The sequence below is a fragment of the Lissotriton helveticus genome, chromosome 2_1 (genome assembly GCF_964261635.1).
Source record: "Lissotriton helveticus chromosome 2_1, aLisHel1.1, whole genome shotgun sequence".
Taxonomy (NCBI): domain Eukaryota; kingdom Metazoa; phylum Chordata; class Amphibia; order Caudata; family Salamandridae; genus Lissotriton; species Lissotriton helveticus.
This window is the reverse complement of record NC_136059.1, coordinates 1,594,247,277-1,594,274,822: the sequence shown is the minus strand read 5'-3', so window position 1 is coordinate 1,594,274,822 and position 27,546 is coordinate 1,594,247,277. Positions and strand designations below refer to the sequence as shown.

Below are 27,546 nucleotides of genomic sequence, written 5' to 3'. Positions count from 1 at the left end.
CTGGGGGCTCGATTCATTAGGATGGTTAAACTTCTTTATGCTCAGATACTTGCCATTGTAAAAACAAGTTCTCTCACCTCTGATCCCATGCAGATTCACAGGGGCATCCGCCAGGGCTGCCCACTGTCCCCACTGCTCTTTTCACTGGCACTTGACCTTCAAGGGCACGTACAGAACTGGGGGATTCCACTGGCCAACGGTGTGCATTCAGTCTTTCTGGACCAGATGATCTACTCCTGTACCTTGCAGATATACATATTAATCCGGCTGACCTAGCGCTAACATTTGACAAGTTTGCAGAACTTTCACGGTCTTAAGGTTAATTGGTCCAAATCATGCCTTTTTCAATTCACTTATGTGACACCAACCGTGCCTTTTGCTTTCATGGGACTGGTCTGACATGGCAGCCTGACATGTTTCATTATCTGGGCATTCACTTCAATCAAAAACCTGCTGATGTTTTTCTAAAGCAATCGGGCAGTGTCTTCTTTGTGGGCGCAGATGGGGTTCTGGCAGTCGCTACTACTCTCCCTGGCGGGACGCATAGCACTTATTAAAATGGTGATGCTCCCCCTCATACTATACTACTTCACCAACCTCCCCCTTTATGTCAGAAAACACTTTTTCTGATCACTTGAAAAGCTGACAAGGGAGTTTATTCGACACAACATGTGCTGAAGGGTGGTGCTGCATAAGCTTTAGTTGCCCATGGACTGGAGGGGACTTGCGGTCCCAGGCTTTGAGCAGTTCTACCTGACCTCCCATCTTCAGTGAATTGCATGGTGGTTGGCGGGCCTTCCGACTGCTGATACTGCCACTACCACCCCAGCCTGGGGTTTGCCTCGCATATTGCACTTGTTTCATCCTTGCTCAAGGGTAGTGCCTCCCAACACCACTCTTTTATGAGTGGCATATCCCTGTTACAAACTAGGCCTCTTTCTTACTATGGCAACTCAGCAATACGCCCCAGCACTAACGCTCCTAGGTACACCAAGATGAGGGCAGAAAAGGTCCCTGGTATGAGATAGGGCCACGTACATTAAGAGTTTTATATTACAATGATGCTGTCATCCTCTTTAAGTCTCTGATTGAGGATGACGGTCTTCCTCCTGGACACTTCCTACTTTACAACTCTCTCATTGGGACACTGGGTGGACCCACTGCAGGAACACCCAATGCATCTCACAGGCCAATACCTCCATGTTATGGGGACGGGATGACGTCTGACGCACTGGATGGTTCATCCTCTGTGAACCATGCAGCAACGTCACTCACCCCCCTGCTTCAAGACTAGGAGATGGACCTGGGCCACCCATGTACAGATACGAAATGGAGTGCTATACTGGAATACCCTGCCTGTATCCCACGCAATTTCTTCTTTCACCTCATTCAGTTATACGTACAACACAGGGCTTACCTCACCCATAACAAGATAAATGTTATTTCATTTGCACAGATGTCGCCTGGCCCCACTGTTGTTTGCCTTATATGGATTTCCTGCACATTCTCTGGGCCTGCCCTTCCCTTCAACGGTCCTAGCAAGGTGTCACTACACACCTACCGAATTGCACAGGATACTCCTCGCTGCACACGGAGGAGGTATGCCTTTGGGCTTACGCTGCAGGGACACAACCCGTTTCATTGACAGGTCTCCTGCTGGCCAAACATCTAATCACTCGATAGTGGAAATCGCCTACCCACCATGATCACTGCATGAAAACGTGGGCCTAGGCGGAAAGCATTGTCCTACAGAGAGAGGATACGAGGGGGTTGCTCAAGTACCCTCTTGTGGCCAGCTGTGACACTGTCTTGATTGAACTCCAAGCTTCACTTTTGCACACAATTGAGTCCCCCAGAGGAACTTTAACCCCCACTAAGCTGCAGGCTCTCCAGATACCCAACACTCCCAAAAGGCATTGAATACACCACACCAATTGCTTCCTTCCCCAACATGTTACTCGCCCTAACTGATGTTACATTGCGGATAGATGCATGTTTGCAAAATGAGAAGGGGCATTCTTATTCAAATGATCTATATTCGTTTTTGTTTCCCCCAGTTGGATTACATTGAATCTCCTTATTGCCAATCTGGCTCGAACTCTGTCACAACCGCCTATATTCCATTATACTTTGTTGGCCATATGGGCTTCATCATATCGACTAGTAATGTACTACCTGATGCATTGTGCCTAACTGTGTGTATTAATTGCAAGATGGAGGTGATGATGGACAAGTAGTGGTTGTGATGTGTAAGTTGTGAAAATTGAAAATGCCCCATAAACAGAAAAAAAGAGAAGGCAGCACAACAACAGTCTAGCACATTCTTCCAGTGGTTTTCAAACGGGATGCTGCACTTTGATACATACATTTAATATCTTCAGTTTTTTTCATTTTAAATTATGCTCCATGTACACATTAACAGTAACATATAAAGCTAATACAAACAAAATACCTTTGGCATTTAAAGGCTAGAGTACTTAATGAGCATGGGCGGGAGGAAATTAACAGCTATTAGTGGTGGCTGTATAGAAACAACACTGATATCAGCAATGGACCCTCAAATGTCACTCAACACAGGCAGATACTCATTCCCACTATACAATTTCTGCCCATTGTCTCCAACAACAGAGTATAGTGACTGCATTCTAAAAATTCTGATTGGCTGAGCCCAACTCTGCATTAAATTCATGATGTTTATGAGATACATGACAAAATGTATATCAAATTCAGTGCAAACCCCAATTATACGTATCTGACATGAAATGTAGTTACAGTAATTGGAATTGTTTCAACTATTTAATCTCGGCTGTTGAAGGCTTTCTTTCCATTTGACATCAATTAGCCCAATTGATTTGACAAAAATCTTAATTAACAAAACAATATGCCAAACATTTGACAGACAATGTGGGTTATTTCATAAGGAGTTTGTTTAAAAAAAAAGAAACAGTAAAAAGCTATCTCACATTATGCACCTGCAAGGAGGAAACAAGCTAGAGGCAACAATCCCCCCGGCCAGGTGCTGAAGTTAGCGAGACCTAAAACCAAGCCGATACCACAACTTACAGAGGGGACTCAAAAAACCTTAAGGACTCTGGCCAAGAGGAGCAGGAGAAGGAGTTAACAAAAACCTTAGGGAAATGTGCGACCTCCACCAAAAAAATCCAACACCAGAACCATCCTTAACAAACTCACCACCTGTGTAAAACACCCACAGATAAATTCAAAGTTTTGAAAGATGCAGGCTCCACCCTCTTCTCAAGTAATGTAGGGCTACAGCCAGACCCTTCTGCCAAGCCAACAAAAATCTGCTGAGAAGGGAGCCAGGGGCCAATTGGGTATCCGCCTACTCCAGAGGCAAATGGGCTTAATCTTGACAGTTTCTGTGGCCTCAGTGGCGAGATCTATGGGAGCAGTCCCCACACTCAAGTCCACTGTGAGCCTACTAAGCTAAAATGTCTGTCTGAGGAGGCCCCCAGGTCAGGGGTGGGCTCAGTCCATCGTATCAATGCAGACAATACCAGAGAAACTCAAACCCCTGTTTGCCCTCCTAGGGGCTTAGGGCTAGGCCCACAGTGGCTGCAGTGGAACAAGAAGATGCAGAAGAAAAGGATCATGGGGAGCTCTCATATTTAAAAACAATAGAATGGGAAGAGATACTGGCAACTTACTTGCAGGATCCCGAACAATCACCCGGTCCACCTGGCAGCCCAGCACTCATGGCAGAGAGGAAGCAAGCAGGAAAAAACAACTAACATACAGTGTCTGGGTATCCCTTTTGAACATGGTACAACTATATGTGGAGGCACTACAGTATCAATCAAATAAGATGGACATCCAGCTCTCACCCTCAACACCCGGGCCATCTTCATAGTCGGGATAGATGACAAACTAGGTAGTACAGTTGGACACTACATTTGCACAAACAAACTGTTCCTGCACAAATATCATTGACAAGCCATTAACTCTCCTCACAATGTTTAATGAGCTCATAAGTGACCTTAAACGCAATCCAACCTCACAAGGGGCCTTGCCTACTAGGTTGAAATCATCCTGCTCCAGGCCAACAACATGTTTGGGCTATGCATGCCGTCTTCCAGCAAAGTTCGGCAACCTAAGTGGACTTGATCAGCATAAATGTAATTCCTCACACCTGTGGTAACAGTGGAAACAGGGGAACTGCATTGGACGTCGTCAAATCAGAGCAGTTAGCAGGCACAACTGACCCACACTCTGGCACTCTGGCACAGACACAACTGAAAAAACAAGAAACAATGGCAAGTCTAAGCGGGCACACAGAAGGAAGGGACGGAAAAAAAAACCCATTGCTCAGGAGGGACAATCGCCTCTTTTCAGCACAGTAGCAAGTCAAAATGGGCCATATCTCCAAGCGATCAAAGAGCAAGGAAACCCCCACCCCACCAAACACCTGGGGGGGGGGCAAAAATATGCCTATGCAAAAGGGCAACGTCTTGCCCCTCCACCTACCAACCACCCTTTCAAGAAAACACTCATGGAAACACAATGGCAGCGGTCCCTGCCAAAGGTATCAAGATGTGGGGTGCATAGCAACAGCACATGGACATCCAACCAAACATACCTATGAGACTCAGCGAGCCCAAAGTAGAACTAAGCACAGGACATGAACCTTCTACTACCACCCCAAGTGGCTGATCCAGGAACTGATGCTATTGAGCTTCTCCAACAAGAAAACACATCAGCGAACCACCAAGGTATATGGAGGCATGAAAACTCCACCACTGAAAAGCCGCACAACCAGGTTAGCACCACAGTGCTAATCTTCAGTACATAATATGTCTCTAGATGAAATTATTATATCCGGAACAGGAGAAACATCCTCAGGCTACTGTCATCAATTCCAATGTTAGCTCATCTGAAATCAAGGGAGCTTGCAGCAATTGAGTTTATTCAAACATAAAAGGCACCGGGAAGGGAAACGACCATGGCCACTTGGGGTTCAAATGAAATCACACACAGAGTCCTCTCGGAACGGTCCACCTTTGGGAAGTGGGGATATAAGAATATCTCCATGTTATGGACAGGGATTTCCTCTCCCCTTCCTCTCACTCGGTCAATCAAGAGGGCAAGCCTGGGCTAAAAAGCCAACTCCCTCCATACTTAAGGGTGCGAGAGGACTCACACCAAGGGAACAAGCAGCACTTAGTGACCAATGGGAACTGGTAAGAGAAGTGACTAAGATAGTGAATGAGGGCATGCGGCAGGCCTCAAGAACAATCATCTGACAGCCTAGGAGGAGATGACAGGACTAAACCCAGGGGTCTACAGACAGAGTCAATCATCGCCATTTGCGCTTGTGCTCCTGGAACTTCAGGGGTCTCTCCGCAAAGCTAAATGATCCAGATTTTTACAAGTACACTGGATCATTTGACATCATCTTCTTACAGGAGACCTGGCTCATGGAAACCAGCCCATATCCTAGGTTTATGAACCTCTCGGCTCCAGCTGTGAAAAGGGCTAAATGTGGTCATCTCTTGGGTGGCTTGCCAACTTGTATGTCCATAGTGGGCATAGCATCTGCCACAGCTTTGAATGTCAAAGCCTCTGGTTTAAACACAACTAAGTGCATCCTGCAGCTTAAAAACCAAGAACTTGTGGTTGTAATCAATGCTTACGCAATCCAAAAAAACAAGTCAAATGATATTAGAAACTGGTGCAGAAATTGTTGAGAATCATAGAGGAGGAGGGCTCCTCAAATCAAGCAGTTTCGGGAACTTTAATTGGCGCTTATTAGGCTTCTCTTCAAATGACATCGTAATAGCCCAATCCTATCATTGGGAGATTCCCACTAAAGGAAAAGACACCTTTTCAGCTCTAAGTAAACCTGGCAGCCGCTTCCTGGATAATCTCAAACTCCTTAGCTTCAGGGCACTGAATGGCAGATTTTTAGGAGACATTCCACCAGCTGCCATATATCACTCCAATAGATCAAGCTCAACTCTGGATTTCACCAGTGTCCCTCCTCCGCTATTTTATCACGTATCAACATATCAAATCAATGACAAAACTGCCAGTGATCACCTCCCACAGGAGGTGACTTTCTCTTCCGGTCTATCTGCTTCAAGGCACATCAGGGTGGCATTTGATACAGCATATACCATCACCTACAAGTGAACCAAGACTTCACCAGCCACGCTCAGACCCTTGTCCCAGGCTGCTGCAAACATACTAGAAAGAATTAGGGCACTGAAATGCAGATCTAGGTTGTGGACGACGCTCAGCGAAATGGGCGTCCCCCCTTTTATTCTTAAATTACTGATCCAGCTCCACAAAGGGAATTTTGCCAGGTCAGGTGGGTGGAACAGGGACAATTAACAAAGCGCATCCCTGTTAATAGAGGAGTCCGACAGGGCTGTGTTCTGGGCCCAACCCTGTTCTCCCTATCTGTAAATGGGGTAGTTGATTTCCTCCAGGAGGAGCCAGCAGACTCGCCCACTCTGGGGGGCAATAAGATACCAACTTTGTTGTTTGCGGATGACAACCTGTTGATATCTAAGACGCCAGCGGGGTTACAGCATCTCATCAATAGATTTCAACTTTTTCGCGACACCCGGGGTTGGTCATAAATGGCTCTAAAATCAAATTCATGACCTTAAACTGCCAAAGGTCATGCAGGAATGGCCCTATTCTAGGGGGGTTCCCCTTGATAGGGTTGACACCTTTGACTGTCTAGGTGTAAGACTCTATGACAAAATGTCTTGGAGACCCCACCTAGCAAAGATGCTGCTGGGACATAACCGAGTGACTGGAGTAATAGGGAAAGAACACCGTCTTTCACACACTAGGCCTGTAGCTCCAGCCCTCCAAAGATATGATACAAAAGCAGTTAGCGCTGTCCTTTACGGAGCAGAAGTCTGGGGTTTCGACAAATTAGATGAGCGCTGCAGGTAAGAACATACATTTTTAAGAGACCTGGTTTTGGCACCCAAATACGTCCCCCTTACACCCTTGCTGCTGGACATGGGTAGGCGATCAATAGGTGATGTAGCTAGGCTACGCCCCATACTTTTTTGGGCTCGCATTAGGCGGACCCCTGAGGTCTCTTCTAATGCAGAGGCTCTCACGGAGATTATCAATCTAGACACCGGTGAAAAATAGGCTGGATTTGTGACATCAAAAGAACGTTGTCAGCCATAGGATTCCATGACTGCTAGGCTAGTCAGGAACCCCCGAGGAGAGAGGAACTTAAACACCTATATTGGGAATGGGTGGACCAATGAGAGAACTACAAACCGATTGTGGGTAAATTAACAACAGAATTCAGCTCCCACAAACAAATTAGACACTATGAGCCATTCCTTGATATAATCAAGGCACCAAGAGATAGAATGCTGAACATGCACTTTAGGTATGGGACTCTCCCTGTTTGTGAAGCAACAGCAAAGTGGTGCACAAGCAATGGGAAAAACTGCCCAAGTTGCAAGGCCCTAATTGAAAGCGCCGCCCATTTAATGTTTGCTTGCCCAGCATATAAAACATCACGGGCCAAATGGCTGAAACCGCTTTGCCAGCAATTGGACACACAGGACCACTACACAGCATTGCGTATTCTCAGATCTGACCCCAGGACTTTTCCTGCATGCTGCGTAGCAAAATGTTTGGAACAAGCTTGGCTCACAAGGTGGAAAGCTGTCTCAAGACAGGCATATTCTTTATTGTAAAAAGGTCAGTGGGAATTTTAAAGCTACAACTTTAAGGCTGCTAAAATTATTATGCACAAGCACTTTGTCAAATCCCCGCTGCCATGTCTAGGCAAACGTAATGCCTTTTTAGTATTGTATTAATGCTTCACCACAAAGATGAAGTATTGACTGTTTATTTAAGGTAAATATATATTACATAAATCAAATTAAATTGTGCACTTACCATTTTTATTCCCTTTTTTTTCTCTTTTTAAGTACCAAACGCACATGATCTCAAGTGAATTTGTGGGCCCTTTAACCTTTTCTAAGTTCATTTTAATAATGGAGACTAGATATACTTTGTGTTTTAGACTCTGTTTTATTGTAATGGTTTGAAGTAACTATGTAATCAATAAAAAAAAACATTTTTTTAATTCTAAAATCTCATATAATGGTGGCAACAATTGTGAAGAGTTACTTGAATATCAATATGCCAATTTTACAAAGTATTTTTTCTGTTAATAAGTTGATACAAGTTCCAGTGGCGTTATCGTATTTTTTCAATATGTGGTTCTTTTTTGGTTCTCAACTTTAGGATCCGAATAGCAGCGATTTCCGTGGCACCCATTTTATTCGATAACAAAAGTTAATCGGGTGTAAGAATGGGCTTTTGGAATCAGCTGGGCCTTCTCCTCTGGAAAAACTTCACCATTAGAAAAAGACAAAAGGTAACGTAAAACTAGTGACATTCTAATCTAAAGATAAGTTGGAGTGTTGTACTTTCATATAATTTGAAAATATATTTATTTGTGTATTCAGTCATTGCTTGTATGTATTTAGTTAAGATAACATATTTCACTGTAACCTACTCCAATCGGTTAAAAATACCATACATAAAATGCAGCCATGGTGTAAGAGCTGTCTACTATGACATGAAATGAAAAAAGACTCATAGAGCACACTACTACCCAGAGGCATCTTGGTGCTAGAAGACAGAGCAAGGATCCAGCCAGCATGAATGAGAAGGTCAGAGAGTAAATTGTAAGGTCTGTCTACATTTCCTGAAAGCAGTGTGGCTTTCAGTGAGTTTAATAACTAGAGGTGGCGAGTTCCAAAGTTTTGCTGTAAGGTAGGAAAAGGATTTGCCTCACCTTGCTTCTGATCATAGGAACCACCACTTTCTTACTTGTTAGATCTCAGATGACATAATATAAAACTGAAACCTCATGGCCATAAATCTGGGACTGGGTATATGCAACACTTTGTGTGACAAACATAGTGCTTTGAACATGGCCCTTTTTCGACTGTAAGCCAGTGAAACTTATGTAGTTATTTGGCTACCGACTGGTGCCTCAGTACATTAAGAATGAGGTGTGCTGCATTCTGTGCTACTTGAAGTATAGATTGCAGTGTCTGATTAAGTCTCAAATGCAAAGCATTGTAATAATCAAGGTGAGAGGCAATTAAATAGAAACAACTGTCCTGTGTGATGCAATGGGAATGAAAAGAAAAATCTTTGTTAAAATCCGTAGAATAGCAAAATAGGGGGTCATAACATTTTTAACATGAGAAGTAAAGGGTAGGGATTTTTCAAAAGCACCTCCAGAATTCTAAAAATGGTACCTCACTCGTGTGGGTGGGTCAAGTACCTGCGAAAGGCAAGCGCCCAAAACGCATTGAGGAGACATCAAAACTACATATCACAAAACAATGTGGTTTTGCAAGGGGATCACCAGGGTTTTTGGCCCCGGGCTCAGCGGCCATCTTGGAAGGTACCAAACCAACACATTTTTGAAATCTAGACACCCGAGGGAGTCCAGCGAGGGATGACTTGCGTGGATCTCCCAACATTTTCCTACCCCGAACCCCCTGCAAACCTCAAATTTAGCTAAAAAAACACATTTTCCACATATTTGTGTGTGGAATCACCATGCCGGCACAAATGTCCTACCCCACAGCGTTTCCCTCAGTCTCCCGAGTAGAATGATACCTCACTTGTTTGGGTGTCCAATGCAGAATTGGCTAAAACATATATATTTTTTTAAAATGTAGTGCTTAGAATTCTTGGTGCTATACCCTTAATCCCTATGTTTTTGGCTCTTCCAAGTCACAGGCCCTTGTCCTACCCACACATATGAGGTACCATTTTTCTCAGCAGACTGAGATTATTGTGAGGTGAGTTGAATTTTGTATAGTTTGAGGTTTGCAAGGGATTCTGGGTAACAGAACCTGGTGAGAGCCAGACAAGTCACCCCATCCTGGATTCCCCTTGGTGTCTAGTTTCCAAAAATATACAGTTTTGCTATGTTTCCATAGGTGCCGTCGGCACTAGGAACCAAAATCCACAGGTAGGCACATTCCGAAAAAAAGACAGTGCCTAGTGGGATTTCTGCCGCACTGGGGAGGGGGGAAATCTGGGGCTATTGCCCCGATATGCTCCCAAGGGGAGCAGATAGTCTGTAGCATCTTTTTGTGGGGGGTGGGGCATTGACATGCCCATTCTGGGCAGCCCCCACTCCTACCTATATAAAAAAAGAATCCCTGGCACTTAGTGGGCTTTCCCCCGGGGGACAGACCAGGGGCTATTGCTCCCATCTTCCTCCTGGAGGGGCAGAAAGTCTTTTGTTTTCTTTGGGGGGTAGGGTGGGGGCCCTTGCCATCCGATGCACGGAAGGGGTTAAGACATTTGGGGTTAAGACATTTGAATCTTATCCAATTGCTTACTGCACATATAATCTCGAAACTTGGCAGCAGCTGAGTGAATATAGTCAGAGATGGAGTAAGAAATTGGGTTGTTAGTGGACTCGTGTGTGAGCCCTGATCAAGCTGCCATCACAATCCTTGTCACGGTGAGGCACAAGCTAGACCCTAAATTAGCTAGGCCTGGGCAGAGTTTGTGGTGTTCTGCTCCGCGGAACTCCGCAAAGTGCTGGAAAACCCCCCCGTACTTTGCTGACTTCCGCTAGTGGTCGAGTCCGTTAAGTTGCACTGCTCGCACTGTTTTTCCGCTTCAGGAGTTTGTCCTATGCTGTGAAATCAGTGCAAATGGCACTGCGCATCACGCCGTGGGCATTTCTGCTTTCTGCCACTCGAGTAGACATTTTACTCAAGCGGCAGCTTCCTCAATGCGAGCGGCAGATTTCTCAACGCGAGCGGTCAGGACCTGCCATAACCACCCACATTGAGAAATCTCACTGGGAGGACGTCTAAAACACAATTTGTTCTCATGAGCACTCGCCAACGTAATATTGGTGATCCGCTAGAGAGAAAAAACTCTGTGCTGCATGACTTCACAGAGTTTTGTATAACTCTGCGCAGAGTGGGCAAAACCTTGCAAACTCTGCTGGCGGATCAGAATTTTTCACCCACCCCTAAAATTAACCTGTGCTCAATCCTCTGGTTGCTTGGCACATAACAGTCATACTTAACCTAGAGGCAATGTGTAAAGTATTTGTGCAACACTTCAAACAGCAATAAAGTGAAGAAAACATACAAAAAGGGTCCCACACTAAATTAGAAATACAGACTTATTTGTAATACATAAAACAAGGCCAAAATGACAAAACTTCAATCAGTAGTACTGGAGATATGCAATTTTAAGGATTTAAGTGAAAATCACACCAAACATCATAAAATGACAACTGTGGAGATCTGGTTGCGCTGGACTGGGACAAAGTCACAAGTTCAGGCTGACTGCGATGAAGTGCAGACCAGCCACAGGGATCCAGTTAGGCCCACTCAATGAAGTACCTTAAATCCTGGTTTGCGGAGCATTGGAAGGATCAGTGTTTGATATGTGTTGCAGAGCTGAATTGATATGTCGATTTGGAGGTGTGGCAAGGCTGCATGCAAGGTCCTGCTTCATAGTTGAGGATCCCATGGACGAGGGCTAGCAATGCGAAGTCCAGCATCGAGGTTGCGTCATGTAGTTGTGGCAATGAGTCAGCTCGCAGGAGCTATGAGGCTGCGATGCAAAGTCCTGCTTCGTTGTCAAACCGCCATTGATGAAAGAAGTGAGGGCCTGTACTGAGAATGGTTTATGCACTGGTGGTTCGGGTCTTTGCAGTGGTTCCGATCCATGCAGCAGAGGCGATGCGTTGGTTCTGCTAAAGTTTACATGGTCAGCAGAGTAGATGTGTCTGTCCTGCTCAATCCACAGAGGCTGGCAGAGCACCTTAATTCCACTTTGAAGGGTCTAGGACTGGAGTGGCACCACTCACTTGTCAGGGTAGACTCACAGATGACAGACTTCAGGTGCAGGTACAAGGTTGGTGGAAGCCTGTTTCACCCCTGAGGCTTCAGATCAGAAGGCCTGTCAACAAGCCGTTGGAGTCTAAATCTAAACTCTGGAATACTGGGTTTAAGAGATAAAGGTCCAGCCCTTCTCAGCCAGGCAAGAAGGCAGTAGGTCATCACAACAGGTCTGCAGTCCTTCAAAGCAGCAGTCCAGCAGAACGGCAGTCCTTTAAAAAACCCTCTTCAGTTCCGCCTCCTGACAGACCGCAGACGAGAGAATTACCATTGACAAAATCATCAACGCGGTCATCAATGAAGAAATCCACACCATCATCAGTACTTGCTGTTGTGTGCGCTCCTTCCATGCTGGAATCCATGACATCCTGGTCAATGGGCCATTGAATTCAAAGGTGGCATTAAAATTGTCATTAAAGATACAGATCTATAGATGATTCCACTTCCGGCATGTTGTCGACGTCACCTTCATTGACGACCACTATGGTTTTAACGGCATTGGTCATGTCTCCTTCAACTGCCCCACTGACAACGCCGTCAGTGATCCCATTGAGGTGGAAAAAGCTGAAAAAATTAAAAACAGGACAGACTTAGGCATTTAACCCCTGAGCACACCTCTTCTAGTAATGTGTCACTATTGCTTGTCTCACAGCTGTTTGAAGAACAGGCCTCCGATTATGATGATGATGGACCTTAGGTATATGTGCACAGCCCATCAGGACTGCCACATAACGTGCCAAGATGACGATTATGATAAGGGGGAGTAGAAAGGTCAGAACTTTGTCCCTCAGAACCAATATCAACAGCAGTATCAGGAGGAGATGGTTTGCATGCCCTCCACACTATTCACTGATTTCCAATTTATGATGTCAGCTTTTTCCTCCATCTTCTGCTCCCACAGTGCCAGCCACTCCACCAACGCCTACAGCTTACATTCCTCTATCTACTCCATGGCAAAATAAACTGTTTGCTACCTACTTCTGCATGCCATTCACCACAAGCTGCTTTTCTGTAAGATCTGGTGTCTTCTGATGATGATCATAAGGAGGGTGAGATCTGATATCCACATGAAGAATGGGATGATTATCTCATTCCCACACCAACATCTCCCTCTCCAATCCCTGTTGATTTTCCACCCGTTTATATTGGTGGGTTCCACAATTTACTAGAGGGAGCAGCCAAGTGCTTTGACTTATCTATGCCTTCTAGGCAAGCAGACTACTTCCTTCATGATTTTAAGGAACCACGGTAAGAGCTATGGGCATTGTAAGTTACATAAGGGAGGAGTGCTTGAAAGTCATAAAGACTCTTGCCATTGTGACTGCTGTCCTTCCCCATCTGGAGAAAAAGTACAAGGCTCCTGCTTGTCTCACCAGTCACCTAAGTCCTGATTCAGTCATCTCTCAGGCAGCACAATTCAGGTCAAAGAACCCATCAGCACCAATCACTGCCCCTCCAGACAAAGAAGGCAGGCACCTTGACAATGTTGGGAAAAGGTTCTTCTCCATGTCAGCACTCACTGTGTGGGCAGAAAATTCTCTCATGTTTCTTGGGAGATATGACCACTAGATGTGGTCCAATCTTGCCCCGTTCCTGGATCAATTACCCTAGGAGAGTAAATCAGTGGCCAAAAAGATCCTCCAGGAAGAGAGTGTACGTTGTTGGTAGTCATCGACTGTGCGATGGACATTGCCACAACCTCCTTTGGATTGCTGGCTGGTGCACAAGTTTTATGCTGCCAGAGCTGGCTTAGGGCCACATCCTTCCACCATGAGATTCTAAACAAAATATTGACCTTCCTTTTGACGGAAAAGGCCTGTTCGGCAAACAGGCAGATGAGGCACTTCAAGCTATCAAGCCAAATACTGACACAGCTCATTCTTTGGGGACACTCCAGTTTCGAAAGGTCCCCTTTCAACGCACCCAGGACAGGGCCTTCCATTTAATAGAGTAGGATACCAGCAATATTGGTACCCCGCTTACTCCTCTTCACCTCAGCTGTATCGTCCCCTGTAGGCCCAACAACAGCCACCGCTAGCGGCTTGCAATCGGTATACAGCAAGAGGTAAAGCAGGACATCAGACCAAGGATTCAGCTCGTTGCCAATAACCACCTTCTGGCTCTAGCTATTCCTCTTTCCTCACCAATCAAGTTAGGGGTCAAAATATCTGCATACCTTCATTGCTAAGGCTAGAACTATGGACAAATGGGTTCTCAAACGTATTCAATTTGGCCATACTCTCGAATTTCTTCAAATTTCACTCCCACTCCACCTTAACCATTTGTTACACAACATCTACATCTTCTCCGTATAGAGGTTCTTGCAATATTGGCGAAGGGAGCAATAGAATCAGTTATTGCATCCCAACGAGGGTCGGGATTCTATTCCTGTTTCTTTTTGGTCCGCAAAAATAAAAAGTTCAGGCAATGGCAACCTATTCTGGACTTGAGAAATCACAACACCTACCTGAAGAAACAGTCCTTTTGCATGGTCTGGTGCTCTTGAACCCAGGGGATTACATGTCCACCCTCAACCTGCGGGATGCATATTTTCATATCCCCATCCACCCATCAAGCAGGAAGTTACTTTAATTCACAATGGTCAGGAGCCATTATCAATGCAGAGTCCTCCCTTTTGGCCTCATATCTGCCCCTCAAATATTCGCTCAGTGTGGCAGCCTTTCACAGAAAACAAAGACACCAACGGTTCCTGTATTTGGCTGATTGGTTGGTCAAGGCACTGTCTATGTGCGCTGCTCAGGCATCCACACAGCCTGCACAACAATGTTCAAGGAATTAGGACTAACCATGAATCCAGAAAAGTGAGTTTTGCATCCTTCAAAGACTATTACCTTCCTAGGAGCAACACTCAACACAGTACTCAACAGAGCATTTCCATCTGTCAAGGGGTAATCATAACTAATCTCACTAGCAAAACTCACACAATAAAGAAGGTCTCTATCAATTTGCTGTTACATATCCCTCCTAGGAATGATGTCTTTCTGCATCTCTCTAGTTCCATTCTGCCGGTGAAGGACGCGTCCTGTCCAAGAGGAACAAGACAAGCAGTGAATACAAGCAGAGGGATCTTTTGACGATCTACTCACCATCACCCCAGCCATGGTGAAAGCCATCTCATAGTGGACACACCAAAATAATATTTCAGTCAGTCTCTCCCTTCTAGTCACACCATCTCCTTTGACCATCACTACCAATGCCACCCTTGATGGATGGGGAGCTTTGCTTCAAGACTTGCAAGTCAGTGGCAAGTAGCAACAGCAGAACTGCCTCCTTCACATCAACTTGTTGGATCTCAAGGTGGTCCATCTGGCCTTACAAGCTTTCTTCCCAAGAATAAAGAACTCAGTGGTGCTCGACAACAACACCACGATGCACTAAATCAACAAGCAGGACGACACAAGATCACGCCTCCTCTCCCAAGAGGCACAGGGCATCTGGGAATGGGCAATTCACAACCGAGCGTTCCTAAGGGTAGATCATCTTCCCACCAACCAGAACACCACGGCAGACACTCTAAGCAGACTAAAATTATCGTGCCATGAATGGGAACTGGATCTGGCCATTCTCAACAGCATCTTCCTCCAGAGGGACAAGCCGTGTCTTGATCTTTTTGTGACCTCACAGAACAAGAAATGCCAGTTCTTCACAAGCTGGCATCACCATTAGGGATCATGAAGGAATGCATTTTCAAGGCATGGTGAGGCATCTTTGCCTACGTCTTTCCTCCAATTCCTCTCCTATCAAAACTGCTTATGAAGATGAAAGCTGAGACCTGCAGGATAATCCTAATAGCTCCCTCCTGGTTGTGCCAACATTGGTTTATGGAACGCCTCCTACTCTTGCAGAAACATCACATTCTCATGAAAATGATTCCATCTCTTAACGATATCCCAGGGCTAAGTGCTGCATCCTGATCCAAATCTCTTCATTTATCAGCTTGGCTCCTGAGCACAATGAGTTTACCCATCTGAACCTATCAAGGGAATGCAGGAAAATGTTTTTCAACACTCGTGCAAGCAGTACTAACAAGACATATCGGCTGAAGTAGAATTTTTTTTGCATTTGGTGCCAACAAGCTATCATGCGTCTTTTCTCTTCTTCACCTTAAGAGATTCTCCCTTATCTCCTGCAAATGGCAAAATCAGGGTTGGCTCACACTTCCATCAAGGTCCACCAAGCAGCTATCTCACACTTTAGGAGATCATCTACCTTACTTTCATTATGGTTATCTATAATCATTAAGCAATCCCTCAAGGGGCTATTTATGGTTTTTCCACCAGTCAGACCAACTCGACTGCTCTAGCAGGTCAATATTGTCCTCTCACAGCACATGAGGCACTAATTCGAACCCATTCACAGAGCGTATTTGAAATCTGTTTCTTGGAAGGTAGCTCTACTCTTAGCATCGACATCTTCCAGGCGAGTGAGTGAAATTCAAGCTTTAAAATTCAGGAACCTTTCCTGCAATTCTGGAAGGATAGATTGGTACTCTGGACAAGCCCTAAGTTTATTCATAAAGTACTTTTAGATTTTCATTTAAATGAACCTCTCTTTCTCAAGACATTATTCCCAAATCCTACGACTCCAGCGCGGAGAGCCCTCAATTGGTTAAATGTCAAGAGATGCTTGAAGTTCTATTTGCAAAAGACAAGAAGTTTTCGCAAGTCTAATCAGCTCCTTGTGGCCTACAGTGATCCTCAAAAGGGTTGTCCTAATTCCAAACTGAGTATTGCTCATTCAATTTCCTGCGCCATTCACCGTTGCCATCAAGCAACAGGCAAACCGATACAGACATTTCTACAAGCTCACTCTACCAAGACTCTTTCAGCTTCAACGGCACTGTTTGCTGGTGTGCCAGTAAAGGACATGTGCTGTACAGCTACTTGGAAGAATGTACACCTTCACTGGGCATTACTGCTTGGATTCTGCAGTTCACAACGAAACAGCAGTGGGTCAAACGGTACTGCAACATCTTTTTTTCCGGTGAGATTTCTTCTTCACCCCTCCATCCTTTTTTCTGGCTATGCAAATTTTTTCTTTCTTCTCTTTTCTTTTTACATGTATTGTAAATCTCTATATATGTATTGGTATATATATTTATAAATGTTTTGGGATATGATATATCTATAGATACATCCATTGCATTAAAAATGTATATATATATTAGAAGTATCAGAAACAATGTGCTTCTTAGCTGCTTTTTAATCTGATTCAAGCATGTGAAGCTATGACAATTCAAATACTGGACTAAGAAAATAAGGGGTATATTATCAAGGGGTTTTATCTCCGCTTTTTTGGCTTTAAAAGCCAAGAAAGCGGAGATAAAATTATCTCCCTATTACCAAGCTGTCGCTAACACCAGTTAGCGACAGCTAATAGGAGATAGCGACCATCATGGGCCCCACTTTGCATGTCAGTGATATTTATCACTAATGATATGCAAAGTGGGCATGCCAAGATGTTAGCGACTGGAAACAGTCGCTAACATCGCTATCTCCTATTACCAACTTTTGGAGATATTTGCGCTAAGGGCGAATATCTCCAAAAGCTAACACCTGCCCTGAGCAGTTCTTAGCCATGTTATCCAATGGGAGGTGGATAACATGGCTAAGAGCATTTGCTCGATAATGCATGAATATCGCTGACTTTTCAGCGATATTCATGCATTGCGGGCGTTTTTTATCGCATTTGCGATAAACCTTGCTAATAGCAAGGTTTATCTGCGATAAAAATCGCCGATGTGCGGCGATAATTTTTGTCTCTAAACAAGTTAGAGACAAAAATTATCGCTAGTTGTTGATAATATACCCCTAAATTACTTACCTGTAAATGTAATTCTACAGCATTGAAATCTTTCATAGATTCACATGCAACCCACCCTCATCCCCTGAGAAGTTTACCTTTACCTCTTTTTTGGTTGGTGTATCCTCTACACTGTGCTTTGCAAATGTGAGAGACTGGAGCTTCTCACAGGAGTGTTCTAGATGGCAGGGCAACCAGATTGGTTCAAAACTATGTTTGGTCTATTTCTTAACAATGACTATGATATGTTACAAAACTAAAGGGCCTAAGGCCTTTCTAGTCTATTTTCAACTTTGCATTGCTATTATAATTGTACCATGGGACTCCCATCTCGACGACGGGGAATGATTGAAGCATGTGAACATATGAAATATTCCAATATTGAATAACTACAGTTAAAGGTAAGTAACTTAATTTCTTGCAGCTCCATGAAGCTGTGAAATTTGTTACTTTTAAAGAAGTTTGCGGATGGCGTGGCCAAGATGGTGGGCGGCTAGGATGCATTTCCTGATTGCTCCGAGCCACCGCCGTCTTCAGTGTACTTCAAAGCCCACCGGTTCCCTCTATACTGGCATCGGTGTGTACCAAAGATTCCCGGCACCCGCTGGTATACTCCGGAGTGCAAAGGAGAGCGAGCTGTGTGGCACCCGGAAAGCTGGGAGAGGCGGACAGCGCTTGAGCCTGAGTGCAGCCATCGGCCTGGGCCTTGGTTGGGGCCGGTTCTCTCGGTGCACGCAAAACAACAGGAGAGGGCGGCGACGTCGGTGAAGGGCACCTCTGCACTACCGGGTGCTCGACCATGGGGGTGGGTCCCCCCTTTGCGTGGAACGATCGGGGGAGGTTCAGCAGGGGTGCCGTACCATGGGTCTGGGTCATGAGGTTGAATCAGCAGCCCCCGACAGATCAATGTGCACCCAGGGTGGCCCGCCCCACATTACGGTGCCCTCCTGTGTACGGGCCACCCAATCTTCTGTTGCCGGTGTGACCGTGTTCCCCGCGTTTTTGCCCACACATGAAGCACACCTTTGGGGAGAGTTGGGGCCTATGGTGTGGGACTTGGCTTGGGGCGGGCCTACTCATGGTTGTGGGTCTCGGTGGACCTCGTCCTCGTGCAGCAGCCCCCCATTGCAAAACTCAGCACCTTACCATGTTGCGGAGAGGGCATGCAAACCTCCATCCTTCCCTTCTGCGATTGGTCGCCCCCTGAGCGTCAGCAGACCTTGGATGCCACACACAGAGTTGGGTTGGTGTGGATGGACATACCCCAGCTGTCCCTGCCCCATTGACTGCAAGAAAGTAATTGCAGAGCTGGGTCTAGTTTGACCTGGGTGTGAGCCATTACCTGGGAACAGCATCCACCAGACACGTGGCTGCAGCCACCTACTTATGCTTGACGCTTGGGCTGGCAGGCAGACCGCAACAAGAGATTCCGGTCCCTCCTGTGAATGGGTGGGGAGGACTGCCGAACACGCTGCAGCTTGCTTGGAAGTCCATCTTTAGGATATCTCCTTCAAGGACCCGAACACACAGGCAGGAGCTATGGCCTGGCAGAGATTCGGGGGAGGGCACTCCCTTTGACCATCGCTCGTTGCACTGCAGCCGTCGAGGGATCTTAAACAGCAGGCTCCCCAGAGCATAGCACTGGGTCTGCAAAGCCAGCAGGAGACACTCTAGTACAGGCTCACTGCTGGACAACCACTTGCGCCGATACACACAGGAACCTAGCAACATGGCGGTGAGCAGATCTAAGAAAGACCACTCCCTCAGGGATATGTTTGGACAACAAGGTGGTGCTGCCAAGGAGGATAAGCTCGCCAGCGCAGGCACTGACCTTAAATCAGACACTGAAGATGGGTAAGGTCCAGTGACTAAGACCTTCCTGGAATCACTGTTCATCTTGGTGCGAGCGGACCTGCAGGTGATGAAGACGGACCTGACAGTGGAATTGCGAGAAGTGTGCAGAGATGTAGACGAAGTGGGCGAAAGAGTGGCTGCACTAGAGGATAGGTAGTCCAATCGAGAAGAAGAGCTGTGATGGCTTCAGCAAGAGGTCCTGAGGCTCAAAGAGCAACAAATAGACTTTCAGGTGGAAACGGAGACCTGTAGAACCACTCGCAAAGAAATAATATTCGTGTCAGAGGGGTACCATCAACTGCAGAAGGGTCCGATCTCAGAGAATACATTACAGAGCTTTTTTGACATATCCTAGGATCTACAGATGAATCTGCCCTACAATTAGACCGCGCCCATCGAGTGGGCCTGAGCGGTTGGAGAAGGGACCCCCGGCAGATATGTTGATGTGCATGCACTATTTCCAAACCAGAAAGGAGATCCTTAAAAAAGGATGGGATGCACAACCTATTCAATTTAAAGGCCATACACCAGTGCTATACTTAGACCTCTCCCAGATCAATCTTCAAAAGGAAACATCGTTTACAACGCAGTGTTTACACCGCACTACATTTACCATGCAGCCATTACAACGCAAGTCGCTACTACGACTTGCCCCGGATGGCGCTGTTGGTTAAGTAATACTGTAATTTTATATTCCAACACCTTCCCTACTGTTACCTGGGCTGGTGTTGGAATATAAAATTCTAATAATCCTCAATCCGCGCCCTCCAACGCAAGTCGTTGTCACGACTTGCGTTGTAGAAACCGCGTTGTAAAGTACCGCGATCTAAAAGATTGCGTTGTACTGACATACATCCCTCTTCAAAAGGGTAAGGTCTTCCATCCAATCACGGACCACCTGTGGAAAACCAGCATTCCTTATGCTTGGGCCACCTTTCCGTATAATCTTTCGCTACGAAGGTGTGATCCACCAGATCCGGTCCCTAACGGAAGTGTGTGCCCTTTTGCACATCAACACATCGGAGGACGCTAGAGATGGACCTCCACCCCCGGGGGCTGCCAGATTGCACCAACAAACATGGCAAACAATCAAGAATGGCTGGCGGAGAGTGAAACCAAGTCAAGACACCATTAGCAAAGAGCAGCAGGCCGTCTTGCAGGCCCTCTTGGCGGACTCTTTGCTCTTGGAGGCTTCCTGAGCTTGCAGCAGGCCGGACGCTTAAGGGGAAAGGGTGCCGAGTGGCAGAGACGATGGGGCAAGATGTGAGGAAGATCAAGGATACGGAGGCTATAACCTTTCCGATGGTCCACCATTGTCTCTTGCTCCTCCTTGAAGGACTTCCTACTGGACCTGTCCGGTCCTCCATGGCTGCTAACTGCCCCAACTTTACAGTTTGGATGAATTTTGGTCTTCAGAGAGTTTCCTATGTTAACATTTTTATTTGTCTTGTTATTTTGTTGGGGTTTAGATTACTTTATCGGGTGGCCCCTTCCATTGAACTGCGCCAGATAGACCCCACACTCAGGGTTCTGTCATTGGACCCTCTCATCAACCGGGCTCTGGGAACTCTATACATGCAGCATGGGTGGTGCTGGCCCGATCGCTCACAGTGCACTTCCTTCCCAGTCTCTATGGAAATTAAGATTGTTTGCCTCAATGTGTGTGGCCTCAACAACCCTACTACGAGGTTGGCAGTACTTTCCCTGTTGGAGCATTCTCAGGGTGACATATGCCTACTCCAGGAGACTCATTTACCCCCTAAAGATAGACAGAGAATGTACACCAGGAAGGTTCCGCAACAATTTTGGTCTTTGGGGAAAGGGAAGGCCAGGGGTGTGGCTATATTCTTCTCTGAACACTTCCCTGGTGCAGCTCTAGGGCTTATTGCTAAGATTAAGGGCTGCCTCCTGTCTTTCGCAATGCAACTAGGCACATTTCACTTCATTGTTGCTTTGATATACTCCCCAAATGAGCAGCAGGAGTCCTTTCTGCTAGATGCCCTAGCCAGCACTCTCCGTACCCCTGATGCAGCGTTGGTGGTGGTGGGCTACCTGAACATTGTGATGGATGTGGTGCGAGACCGCTCAGCCCTTAGATCTGGAAATTTCAGATCTCTCTCCCCTGGGGGGCGAGAATGGCTGGAGGAGTGCAGACTGCATGACGTGTGGCGTTCACAACACCCAGACACCTGTGACTACACCTTTTACTCTCCAGCCCACACGACATATGCCTGCTTAGACCACTTCCGAGCATCCCAGTTGGCGTGGGAGTGCGCGATCGCTTCTACCATTGATCCTTGCTGTCCGACCATGCACACATAACAATGACTCTCCACACCTCCGCCCTCTCCAGGCAAATACCTCCTTTGTGCCTCCAAGAAACATTGCTGCAGTCAGGGACAATGGTCTTAGCACTTAAAAAGGCCATACAAGACTTCCTAGAGCTTAGCGACACATGCACCATTGCGCTGTTGTCAGTTTGGGAAGCCTTAAAATTGGTGATCGGGGGGCTCTTATTTCAAAATCAGCACACGATAACAAGTTGAGGAAAACCAAGAGGAGTGGGCTGGAAAGGTCCGTGCTAGAGCTAGAATCAATACACAAGCTCACCGGTGCCCCCAGGTTTGGAGGCAGTTGGAGAAAGAGTGGCTGCAACTTAAACGTCTGGAACTAGATAGGGCAGAACATGCAACGTTATGCCTCAAACATAAATGTATGTGGGAAGCGATAAGGGAGGCCACATGCTTGCACATCCGCTCAGTAGCAGACAGTTTGCATGGTCGGTCAAATCGGTGCAGACAGACTTGGGGTCTGTGGTCTCCGATGTACACAGCATTGCGGACGCCTTTCCGGCTTATTATGTGGGGTTGTATGAATGCAAACCTAGCAGCTTAGCAGACCCTCATATATACCTAGCAGCAGTAGTGATTTCCCCCCTCCCCCGACAGAGTCTGAAAGCCTAGACAAGCCCATTCCCATTGAAGAAGTTATTTCGGTGATCTCTTGCCTAAAACCCCTGATGTCGCCCAGCCCAGATGGGTTCAGCGAAGCATTTCATAAGACATTTTGCTTGGAGCTCGCCCCAATACTTATTCGCGTATTCAATGCATTCGCTGAGACGGGCAGCCTACAGAGTTGATGCTTCAAGCTTTGATATCGGTCATCCTGAAAACTGGCAAGGACCCCACGCAGTGCAGTTCCTAACACCCTATATTGCTCTGGAACATTTTCCTGAAGCTGTTCGCCAGTGTGCTAGCGCATCTCCTTAATCCCTAGATGCCTGGCTTCACAGACCCTGACCAGGCGGGATTCATTCGCAGTCGTTAATGTGGGGACAATACTAAAGGCATTTGTGATTTGATTGACAAGGTGCAGCGGTCCTGGGACGAATCTCTATTGCTGGTGGTGGATGCTGAGAAAGCGATTGACAGAGTGCACTGGCCCTATCTCTTCACAACCCTTGAGCACTTTGGTTTGGGCTCACGCTTCCAGAGCTGGATCAAGAGCATTTATAGCTCCCCCATGCGGCAGTCCGAGTGAATTGTGACAGCTCCTATGGCTTTACTATTGAAAGGGGCACGTGTCAGGGCTGCCCTCTTTTGCCGCTTATTTTTGCTCTATACATGACGCCCCTAGCACAGCAACTTGGAGATAATCCTAAAGCAGAGGGTATCCGATTTGGTGCTGATCAACACTTAATCAGCCTTCACGCAGATAACATTATCTTCTCTTTCTGCCAACCTCTGATCTCTCCCTGATATTGTTAAGGAGTTCCAGGACTTTGGTGCAGCATGCAGAAATTGCAAATCCTGAAACTCAGCATCACCCCTAATTCTAAATTGGCCCTCCGCTCCCAGTTTGACTTTCAGTGAGTCACAGCCGACCTACTCTATCGCTGTGTGGCCATAAGCCAGAGTCTCTCCAAAACTGCGGATACAAACTACTCAAAAACTCTTCTCCCTGATCCATAAAGATCTGACGCAGTGGCAACGCTTGCCACTCTCTTGGCTTGGCAAAATTGCAGTTGTAAAAATGAATATCCTTCCACGAGTTCTCTACATATTTCAAACCCTTCCATTGGCACCACCAGCTGGCATGATCCACACATCCAAAGAGAGATTGAGCGCTTTATCAAAACCTAGGCTGCAGAAACAACTCCTACAGCATTCTAAATGAGAAGGTTGACTCTCCATGCCCAATCTGTCCCACTACTACCAGGCAGCACAACTGCGCTATTTGGTGGAGTGGAATCGCCCTCTGATGGAGAGGCACTGGGTCTTCATGGACCAAACAGTCATGGGATCACACATCTGGAGGGAAATGTGGTTGACTCGACCCCACAGGGTGTGGGGGCTTTACTCCTCCCCGTAATGCGCCCATCACTCTAAACCTGGGATAGAGTAGCAAATGCAGTGGCCCTCACCATGTTTCCTTCGCCTATGACGCCTGTGTTTGCCAATCCGAAGCACTGGTTGGCAGGCGGGTGTTAGCGTATAGGAAGATTCTTTGATCACATTGGCCCCATTTCTTTTGACCAATTAAAAACAGATTACGCCCTGTGGGAAGGGGACAGATTCACTCACATGCAAATGACACATTGGGTGCTTGGCTCCGCTATCTGCCGAGGGTGTGGAGACCAATGACAGCATTAGAGAAGTGGCTGTTCCTCAAGTCAGGTAATTGAAAGCTTATTTCAGAGATCTACCAACACCTTTTGAAGAAAGCGCAAAACTGCAACTCCCCATGGCAGATCCATTAGGAAACATAGTTTGGCCGTGAACTATCTGGTAAAGAATAGGAAGACGTTTTCTATAGAACACACCACGTGGCTCACACTGCAGGACACACCAAGACGGCCTATAAAATCACCTCTTATTGGTATTACACTTCCTTTCGTATGCAGAAATGGAACGATTAGAGCAATGGCCTATGCTGGCGGTGCTGTGGGAATCCAGGGATGCTGATTCATCTTTTATGGCTTTGCCCGAAGCTGCAGAGGTTCTGGGGCCTGGTCCTGAATGACATAGACAGGGCGTTTGACACTACAATCCACAGATTCCCTGACTACACACTACTAGGGCTCCACAACACACTTACATTCCCATTTCGTTCCGTTAAAGGAAGGCATAGTCCTGACATTAAATGCTGCCCTTAGAGTACTCTTGGCTAGCTGGGGTATAGATAAAACTCTCGACCACTGATGGTGACTGCATCAACTCTGGTCACTACTGGGCATAGAACAACTGTTGATGGCGACCAAGGCTGATCCCTCTGTATACACTAAAATCTACACCCCCTTTATCACTATCCTCTCCACTGAGTTCCGAGAGCTAACATGTCCTAATTACCTACAAATCTTGCAACTGCTTCCAGATATGCTGGACGGAGACAAGGAGAGGATGTGAACATGGAGAGACCCGGTCTCATAACTTATTCACAATGTGCGCTATTCTTTCCCTACAGAAGGCAATTCATTCGGAAGTGGGTGGGTTGGGGGTGAGGGAAGGGGTTGGTTGTTTAATTCAATTTACTTTTTAGGTGTGTTTCAATGTTCGCTTGTTTTACTCACCTCAGTGCGACAATACCTGCATTAGCTGGTAAATACTAACACTGTTTGAAGGGAGCCGTGCGGGGCCTACTCTACACTGAAAGAAGCATACATGAGGTATATGTCAACGTTACACATCCTACCCTGTGACGCGGCCGGCCGATTGTGGGTTGTAGGCTGCATGCTGTGTAACTCCTATCGCCAAAGTGTGCTACCATTTTGATTGTGATGTTGGCGCAGGCCTCTTGATGGGGGATGTTTCTGTATAGGACCTCCCCACACAGCATTCGCTGAGTGCGAAATCTGGACAACACGCTTCACCATCCATACTAATATTATAAAGAGAGAGCCCAAACCTTTGAGGCAAGTAATCTCAGTAACCACAGCACCAATCACAACACCCAATACAGCATTGGAAAGGGCAGTTGCAGCAGAAGGACTTAGGCTATGCAGACGGATAAAAAAATGTATTAAAAAAAATTGCAAAAAACTACATCATCCAGAAGGCTGAGGGCCAAAATACCATCAAACAGGAAATGATGTAATAATGTGACTCACTATATTGAGACTGAGAGCCTGGAGCCAAATTGATCGTGAACAAGGGATATGCTATCCAGAAACGCGTAGATTTGTGCCTGCCTGCTTGAGAAACTCCATGCTGTGAGGATTAAAGAAAAAAGCACATAAGTGAAGACAAACGCGAGTTCGTCCCGTTTTTCTCCCAGCTGGTGGAATTGGTTGTGGATTTAAATGCGGCGTGGTTCTGCCGCTGGGATTTACGAACCGGCGCAAGAGCGAAAAGGAACAGAGGGGTATCAATATATATATATATCAACAGGAACTCCGCAATACCACCTCCAATCCCTCAGGACCGGCGAAGCAGGAGACAGACCACAGCTTCTTTCCAGGTAAGTTTTATTTTTTCAGTTTTTTCATGAACCAACCAACCATGACGCGTTTCGGGCTTTGCAGCCCTTGTTCACATGCAGGGTCTAGCTGAATTTTTGTGCTATTTAAAGTGCTTAAGTGCCCCGCCTGCCACCCTCCTCATGTGACCAAACTGATAAGGAAAACAGACTATCACAGTGGATATTTATCATTAAAACTAACACATGCAATGTTATGCATAAATGCATTATGTGTACAGCGATATACTTGATAATAATACATAAAAATATATCTCGGAATAAATTCCATACAATGATGTAGTGACTGGTTAAATCCAGTAGATCGTAAGAACAGAGATCACTGAACAATGTTGTAGACTTTTAAGCTGATGATAATATAAGTCTGCTTTCTATCTTTATAGACAACAAATTTATATATATATATTTACTGAAAAAACCTTAGGTTTAAGGCCTTATATAGTTAGGAATTAGCATTTAAAAAACCTTTAAAATTCACTCATTTGAGATGTCATCAGTGATGTCACTGACCATGTCATGAATGATGTAATATGTGACATCATCAGCAGTGGATTGTGGGTGCGCGAAATATAGTTAGTACAACTAACTATATAGGAGCAATTTCAATGGTTTTGTATGAGTGAAATGTCCAGCTAACTATAACACCCCTAAAACTTATAGTTTTCAGAGGGAATTTTAAAGGTTTTTTAAATGCTAATTCCTAACTATATAAGGCCTGAAACCTATGGTTTTTTCAGTGAATTTCAAAGGTTTTTTAAATGCTAATTCCTAACTATATAAGGCCTGAAACTTATGGGTTTTTTTCAGTGAATTTGCAAGACTTTTTTAAATGCTAATTCCTAACTATATAAGGCCTGAAACCTATGTTTTTTTCAGTGAATTTCAAAGTGTTTTTAATGCTAATTCCTAACTATATAAGACCTGAAAGCCCACCATGAATCTCCAGTAGGCGCAAGGGGACTGCATTGTAGAGAGGTGTAATGAAGCCACGCCCCTTTTTACACCTCTCTGCAACGCAGCCCCCATGCATGTTTGAAGAGGGAGAACTAATTCCCCTTGTATACTGGGGGCCCCTGGTGGCCAACTAGCCCACCTTGAACCTCCAGTATGCGCCAGGGGGCTGCATTGCAGTGGTGTAATGAGGCTATGCCCCTTGTTACACCTCTCTGCAACGCAGCCCCCGTGCATGTTTGAAGAGGGGGAACTAATTCCCCTTACATACTGGGGGTCCCTGGGGGCCAACTAGCCCACCTGGAACCTCCAGTATGCGCCAGGGGGCTGCATTGCACAGAGGTGTAATGAGGCTATGCCTCTTTTTACACCTCTCTGCAACGCAGGCCACTGGCGCGTTTGCAGAGGGGGGACTAATTACCCTTGCATACTGGGGGTCCCTGGGTCATATCTGCCCAAACGCCGAAATTCCGAACGATTGAAAATGACTTTTCTTGAGAAACATTTGGATTTGGATTATCATGTCCTATACTTT

At 46.0% G+C, this 27,546-nt stretch overlaps 1 protein-coding gene across 3 annotated transcripts in view; it reads left to right on the top strand.

Annotated features, from left to right (window-relative positions):
- LOC144818798 (phospholipid-transporting ATPase ABCA1-like) overlaps nt 1-27,546 on the top strand; it is a 3,252,877-nt gene that overhangs the window by 148,914 nt on the left and 3,076,417 nt on the right. For all 3 annotated transcript variants that reach the window (XM_078676562.1, XM_078676560.1, XM_078676561.1), the window contains exon 2: nt 8,254-8,386. In XM_078676562.1, the coding sequence (XP_078532688.1) occupies nt 8,321-8,386 (66 nt within the window). In that variant the 5' untranslated portion in view covers nt 8,254-8,320. The remainder of the gene's footprint in view (nt 1-8,253; nt 8,387-27,546) is intronic.